This window comes from Colletotrichum karsti, assembly GCF_011947395.1.
Source record: "Colletotrichum karsti strain CkLH20 chromosome Unknown Scaffold38, whole genome shotgun sequence".
Taxonomy (NCBI): Eukaryota; Fungi; Ascomycota; class Sordariomycetes; order Glomerellales; family Glomerellaceae; genus Colletotrichum; species Colletotrichum karsti.
The window spans coordinates 6,973-14,725 of NW_024065938.1; the positions used below are offsets into that span (position 1 = coordinate 6,973).

Consider the following 7,753-nt stretch of genomic DNA (forward strand, 5'->3'; position numbering starts at 1 on the left):
GCGTAGCGCAGCCTCGAGACCCTGTAGCTTCTGATAGCGCGAGCTCGGCTTCTCCATATTTTTCCTTCCTCGGTGGCTGTTAGCGTTACACTGCATCGAACCCTCCGACGAGACAGACCAGGACAAGGGCAAAGGAAGACAAGGGCGGTGCTAGCCTTTGCCGCTAGCCCCCGACATGTGAAAGAGACAAAACAAAGTACGACTGCCACACCTACCTACCCTCCGATTTAGCTGCAGTTCAGTTCAGACCCCCCTTCCCCCTCTGTGCTGCCCGTACTACCTTATGTACGGGTGTTGCTATTGCTGCTGTTACTCGCCAGGGAGACACCAACTCCAAGGTCCGAAAGTTCGCTCCCGGCTCCCCTCCGTCTCATCCCATTCTTACAGCATATCTCTCCCGCCCACCACCATGCCGTCCGGGATTTGACTTTGGCATGCTCTCATTCCCCCAGCTGCGAGCCATTCTATCGTACAAAGTCGCCAGCTGTCCATCCACCTACCTCCTGTCTGTTTTCTTACACATTCTCGTTTCTCTGGGTCGAGAGCGAGAGAGACTCTCGGAAAAAAACGACTGTTGGGTGTTGGGGTATTACATCGGTATCGAACGATCGGGCCACCGACCGAACGACTTCGAGCGGATCGTACGACTCAGGTACGGGGAGATACCGGTCACGATTGGTTTCCACAACCGGCAACGTCGACCAGATAAACCGAATACCAACCAGTACTCCCGAGAGGTTCGAGGAGATGTCTGAATGAGATCCCAACCGAGAAACGCATCACGCACCTCCCCTCCTGTCCGCCCTACGACTGCAATCATGGCTCTCATCAACCCCATGTACGCCATCATCGTGCCTTTCCTCTTCTTGTTCACCGTCCCGCTCGCCATTTTTGCCGGAATCACGACGACGCTCGCCTTCACCGTGCTCATCTTCCGAGTCATCCTCGTCTACTTCGACTTGGCTCTGTCGTTGCTGCCCTCGTACATCACCGGACGCCCGCGTTATGTCTCTTACGCGTCGAAGGCACCGTCATCCGCCAGCCCTTCTCCATCATTAACGCCCACGCGGCGCTCCGGTTCACGTCGTACGCGCCGGCCGTCCAGCGCGTCCGCCCACTCCGTCGGCACGATTACCCCAATTTCAGAGTGTGGTGGTATCGGACTTTTCCCCTCCGTCGGAATTGACCGGGACTACGAGGGTGTCGGTGGCTGGCGCCTCGGAAACGGTAACGACGACGAGTTATGGACGACCATCAATTCGCGCCTCGAGCTTCCGGATCGTCAATATCAGCGGCACCACCACCGCAGCCCCAGTGGCGGACCTACCACTCCGGGAGGCGGTGACGGCTACCTCATGATGAAGGGCGGACGCAACCGGAGTCCGGAAAGCAACCGCGGCGGCTATGCCCTCGTTTCTCCCAATAGCTCGAGGGCGAGAACACCGACAAACGCATCACATATCGCGTTTACCGCGCTCGATGGCGCTGACGGGGACTACTTCCCCAGCTTATCACCCAAAGCTGTGAGGAAAGTCGCCGTGGCATGATAAGGGAGTACGAGACGGCACTTCCTAGTGAGGAGTATCAAAAAGCCGAATTCGATTCCATTCATGATCATATTATATAACGACGAAGCGAAAAGAAAACCCCAAAGTGGGCGGGCGGTGTAAGAGTTGTATGTGTCTTTCCTATGTCGAATCTCGGAACCGAGACCCGGAAGGGCCCAGAATCGGGCAATGGGAGGAAGGCGGAGTAGAACCAATGACGTTATCACGGACAAGGACTAAACAAGGCAATGAAGACGTTCAACCATGTGTGGGCAGCCACGGAATGGTATTAGGGTGGATTTAGGAGTATTAGGCGTTTGGCAGTATCACATCTCATACGCCCACTCGGGCAAATAAACAACTTTCAACTACACTCCTCTGTTGTGTCAACATCACAGGCGCTTGTAATTGAGTTCATGGAAGTCCAGTAGCTATAATCAAAATTCATCCGCGATTGTGGTATCCTATCATAATCCCGCCCAAACGCCGTCATAACACAAGACACAAAAAGAGAACACCATCCATTCGTCCCCCCCTACAACGTCTGCCAGAAGTAATTGGCGTAGAAGAACTTGGAGAACTTGGGGTCCAGGTTGACGACGTGCACGTCCCCCTTACGGTCGTTGCGGACGACGGCGCGGCTGAAGTCGCCGTCCTTGCTGTCGCGCTCGATCTCGATGCCGAGGCTGCGGTAGACCTTGAGGCGGAGGAGGACCTCGTCGTCGACGGGGTCGCGGCGGCGCTGCTGGTCGTCGGCGGAGCCGTCGAGCCCCTGGATCTCGAGCTCCTGCAGGCGGGCGTTGAGGTCGGCGGCCTGCTGGGCGAGGCGCTCGGCCTCCATCTCGGCGTCGGAGGCGGCTTTGGCGGTGCGGAATTTCGTCGTGTCGAGGCGGGCGATCTCCGAGGCGTGCGCGGTCGAGGAGTGCGCTGCCGTCAGCTCGGCGTGCTGGGCGGACATTGTGTTCAGTTGGCGGCCGAGCTCTGTGTGGAGGGGAGGTTAGCGAGGACTCTTTTGTTGTTGTTTTGGGGAGGGAGGGAGGAGGGGTTTGGGGTTGATGGACGATTGTGTTGGGAGTTGAAAGGGGTGTGCGTACTCTTGAGCGCGGCATCGGCCTCGCGAATGCGCATCTCGCGGGCCTGCTGGAGCGTCGCGTAGGAGTCATTGATGCGTGCGATGGCTTGCTTGTCGGGCTGGATGTTGAAGTTCTCGACGGTGTGTTGGATGAGCTGTGTGATGGCCGTCAGTACGCTTCATGGTGGGATGGCAGCAGGACGCAGTGGCTTACCGTCGCGGGCTCCTCGTGTAGAAGCATCTTGACGGTCTATGTTGTGATCAACTGGTTTGGGAGTGTACGTTTGGAAGGTCTGCGAAAGTTCGCGATTTGCTACTGCTGTGTCGCGTCGTCGTTGTCGTTAATTGATAGCAGAAAGAGTGACAGATTGGTGGGCATCCCAAAGCGGAAACCCCCCAAACAAAAAAATACCGGGCTTATCGCTTATCGGGGCCAACATCACCGGGACGACAATCTGGCTGACTACACATGAGGTAGGTACCTTACTCATACTGACGGGAGGACGGCAGGTGACGGAAGCAACCCGGGCCTGCCTCCACCTTCGATTCCCATCCATCCCATTCGCCCGTCGTCGTCATCAGCCCTGCGTTCCATTCGCGCCACACATGACGCCCCCCCTCCCCCCTCCCCTCCCTCCTCCGAGGGACGTGGACACTGCTTCTGCGGTCAGGTTCCCCACGCAAACAATCTTCAGATGTCAGAGCTTCAGCCACTCAATCCTCCGCCTTTCCTCCGAAGCAGGTTTGCCATCATCCATTTTCTTCGTTCACGCCCAGCACATCCGGAAGCCGGTCACATCCTCCTTTTGCGACTTTTTGATTGCGATACCCTCACGACGATAGAGCTTCAGACACGACGAGTCTGAAAAAAGCTGCCGGTAACCCGACCAGAGAACGACGACAAAAAAAACGAATACTTCACGAAAGCTACGACATCTGACGCAAAAATGGTCGATCTTCCCTGTAAGTCCACCACCTTCCCCCTCCCCCCAACCATGCGATGCTCTCGCGCAGACAGCTCGACTGACTGACTTCCCGACCACAGACGCCCTGGACGCGGAGACGTATGTTTCTCTCCCACCTCCCTCCATCCATCCCACTCCGCTTCCCCGCGACATCACAGCTGCGACCTGATCCGGAAACGCTGACCGTAGAATCCGACATGCAGGCCCCTCAAAGCATCCGAGCTCCAGGTCCTCCGCGCCCAGTATGAGAAGGAAGGCGAGATGGTCGGCGTGCAGACCAAGTTCAACTACGCATGGGTATGTTTTCCCCTCCCTCTCGCGACACCCCTCACTCCCTCCGTTTCTCCCGCGACTACCCACCCCTCCACCGCCTGCGTCTGCGTCTGCGTCTGCTAACGAAACAACACCCACAACAGGGCCTCGTGAAATCAGACAACCGCAACGACCAGCAACTAGGCGTCCGCCTGCTCTCCGAAATCTTCCGCGTCTCCCCCGAGCGCCGCCGCGAGTGCCTGTACTACCTCGCCCTGGGCAACTTCAAGCTCGGCAACTACGGCGAGGCCCGCCGCTACAACGACCTGCTCCTCGAGAAGGAGCCCGCGAACCTGCAGGCCTCGAACCTGCGCCAGCTCGTCGACGACAAGGTCGCCAAGGAGGGCCTGATGGGCGTCGCCATCATCAGCGGCGTTGCCGTCGCCGCCGGCGTCGTCGGTGCCTTCCTGGTCAGGAACGTCAAGAGGAGATGAGGGCCTTGCGCTGTTGTTATCTTGGTTGACGTTTTCTTAAAATTCGTTTCGTTTCTGGGCGGTGACGAGGTTCTTATGAGTGGCATGGAGTGCGGCCACACAAAAGAAATGACAGCATGGGAAGGGGGGGACAGATGATGCGCGAGAGTGTTTCCGGTGAGGAGACGTTCCGCGCTTGCCCCTACCCCTTTTTTGTTTGGTAATGTGTATTTGTATGGATGTGACGACGGCTATTTCTTCTCTTCGGTGTACAGGCGCATACACAAGACTCTTTACTCACCTTCATAGCATTTTATGACAGCATGGAATTCGAAATGTTGTCAGAAGTCTTTGGGGGTTAGCCCGGACTCAGCCCCCAACAATCCACTTGACATAGTGATCGTTCATCTCCTGCCATAGAAACCAAAGTCAGAACTACCTCACACAAGGTATGCTGATGCACGGCAAGACTACGCCAGAGAAGGGGGACTTGGCGGTGGATTTAGGATATAAAGCCAGAACATTCTTGCAGGCAATCTGATCCAAGCATGCCAGTCAGATGTCGTTCTCTTGAGCAATTTACTGAGGCTTTCGAGGCCAGCGCCGTAAAAGCCGCTGAGCTATCTCTTGGACACACTGGTTGTCGCTGGAGTCCCAGCAGTAAATCGACATGTTCCGTTGTTTCCCATTAGGTAGCTTGCTACTCTGGATGTGAGCGTCTTCTGTCCGCCGTCTTCATCTCGCGGGTATTCACCAGCATATCAGCCGAGGTTCAAAAGAAAGGACTGTAGAACAAGAGGCACTCATCGGTTATGGCTCTCAATGTGCCACCGCTGCTGGTTTACTAACAACGTTTGTGGAGACACCCACCCGTCCAACGCTCAAAGACAATGACTCAAGCGGGCAACAGCAGGTTTAATGTCACAATATCTTCTTTCAGTCATAAGTCTGGTTCCCTATGTATATATACCCCTCTACCAGTGCACGCCCGTCCCTTACTGGTGATGTCAGAGGTTCAATCGCCTCGTCACTCGTGGGTGCTGTAACACTGTGACTCAAAAGGCGAGGGGACTTAGTGGTGGGTTTGGCATATAAGTCATAACGTCCAGGCAATGATTTACGATTCTTGCGAACGTCTGTGATGTTTCTGCTTCACGCATTGTTTTCTTGGTTTACTAGATTGACTAAGTTGTCGTCGTGCTTCTTGTTGACACCAGGGCATGGGAAACCATGTCTGAGAGTTGTACTAGCGGTACAGCTTTCCTCCCTCTGTCTACCGTCTTCGTCTTTGGGGTATTCAGTCCTCAACCGCGTCCAGGGAGGTTCATCTTCGCCAGTGGCCTTTGCTTTTCTGGGTTTCCTATGTTCATCAATGATTGTCATGTATCAAGGGGTTGTCTCACATTATGTTTTGGTGCTTCTGGCTCTGGGTGCCATGTTTGCTTTACCACCTTCATCTTGGATGGTACGTCGTGGTATATAGTCTATCAGGGAGTCGACTGAAGGGTAACTAAGTCCGCTTTAAACCATACACGGTGTCTGCGATAGAACGGAATGGCGAGGTGATGGGGAAGAATAGCTGGTCATTGGATGACATGGCGTATAAAATCACAGGCTTGATCTCTGTTCTCTATAATACAAGAAGACTAAAACCCCGTGATGGGCGCGTCTGGTGCTGATGGGTTGTCCATGTCGAATGCTTCATAATTCCTGATGTTACTGATGTCATCTTATCTCGCAAAGCGTCATCTTCGTCAGCGGCGCAACCTCGTCTCTTCTTGCTACTACTGTCCTCGACTTATTCGGCCCAGAATCATATCTGGGACATCATGATCGTCGGTATTTTGGCTAATCTTGTGCCTTGACTTCCCTTATGTCAAATGGAAGGGTCGTTCTCTCAATGTTCTGTGTCAGTTATCTGCGTGCATTTGTGACCTGGCTGTGGGCACCGGTTATCGGCCATGACTGTAACATGTACGTTCTGTATCTCGTGATATATACTGACACACAGGTTCCATCGGAGGCGAAGAGTGTACAGCAGCGCCACCATCGGTGTTGCAAGGCAAACGGATCGATACATTCCTCTCGATCGGCCCTTTGGGCTTCTCATATATTTGAACCATGAGTGTTCCAATTTCTTTGAATTCTGCTTAAGCCAACGACGATGTTGGAGGTTCTGGGTTTTCACGAAGAGTCTTCCAATCAGCGGCAATGTAGCTGGACTGAAGGTATGCCAGCTTCATTATACCTGGAAGCTTCGCCATGGAAGACCTACTCTATTCGTCCTGTTCGTACGTCCTTGATTGTTGTTGTTTCGGGTGTATTCAATCGACGAACACATTTGAAAGCAGGACGGGGTTGGTGTTAGATTGCAGGTATTTTTGAACGTGGAAAGGTCATGTCTGTGTAAGCGGTTCGACCTAGCAAGTGGACTTTGAGTCTTAGACCAACCAGCACAAGATAATCGAGAGAACCAGTCTCCTACCGGTCATATAAGTCACAAATCTGAGTTCTTGAATATTTGTACCAATGGCCTATCGGTTAAACCAAACCGACGAAGTAGCTGACTGCAGGGTTGGGTTAGGGTATTTAAGCACCAGCCAATTCGGAAAGCGATGGAGAGACAAGAGACAAGATTGGTCTTTCCCGTGCCGACGCATAACTATGATAAACCTCGACATGCTCGAGTTGGTATCTTGTGAACGCAATGATTGAAGTTACGAAGGGAGGTTGCGGATTCTGACGGTAGATTTCTTTGGCCTCGTCAAGCGAGTCGCAGTAGATCATTGAACGCATTTCCTTTCGTCGAGATGCCGGAAGAACACCGGGCTGCAGGAATTTGTCTGTCGTCGTCTCTGGTCTACATCCTCTCTGTTTCTAGAGTATTTGGACTTAAATGACGTGTGTTAATGGTTCACATCAAGTTAGACGAAAATGCTCTACGGCTAGCATTTGACGAATGAAGGAGACAAGTCGAATGCCCTGCAACCACTTATCACCGGCATATCTCATAAGCCATTTTTAGGCGTTCTTATCAGTGATTACCACTTGATTTCATGCAGTTGATTGCTGTATTTGTAGGCGAATCCGATGGCGTGTGTGTGGCTGTTGTCGTCTACCTACCTTATGGCCAGATGATCGGGCGGACTAATTGATCCAACAGTCGTCCAATAGGAAATAACATCTTCCATTTCGGGGAATTCGTATGTGGAACAACACTTATTCGACCTGGAAACTTGCAGGAACGCACGTTGATAGGCAGTTGCGGCAGCTGCGCCCCCCTTTCTGACAGGCTCCAGTGTCACATCATTTTTCCTCCACATCATCGCTTCTTTAATTCCAGAGCTTCTCGCATCTCCATCTTCTCTTCTACAATCATCACTCCCGATCTCCTAATCATAGACAATTGGTATCTTCGTTCAAATCCAGGAGAGAAGACCCGTT

General features: G+C 53.2%; 2 protein-coding genes across 2 annotated transcripts; one reads left to right on the forward strand and one right to left on the reverse strand.

Moving 5' to 3' along the window:
• Positions 1-818: 818 nt before the first annotated feature.
• CkaCkLH20_10097 (uncharacterized protein) lies at positions 819-1,547 on the forward strand (the record flags this gene model as incomplete). Its single annotated transcript, XM_038892811.1, has 1 exon — positions 819-1,547. The coding sequence occupies one exon, from the start codon at positions 819-821 to the stop codon at positions 1,545-1,547; it is 729 nt and encodes a 242-aa protein (XP_038741731.1).
• Positions 1,548-2,082: 535 nt separating this feature from the next.
• Positions 2,083-2,860, reverse strand: CkaCkLH20_10098 (uncharacterized protein; the record flags this gene model as incomplete). Its single annotated transcript, XM_038892812.1, has 3 exons — positions 2,083-2,528; positions 2,642-2,774; positions 2,834-2,860. The coding sequence occupies 3 exons, from the start codon at positions 2,858-2,860 to the stop codon at positions 2,083-2,085; spliced, it is 606 nt and encodes a 201-aa protein (XP_038741732.1).
• Between the last annotated feature and the right edge of the window lie 4,893 nt (positions 2,861-7,753).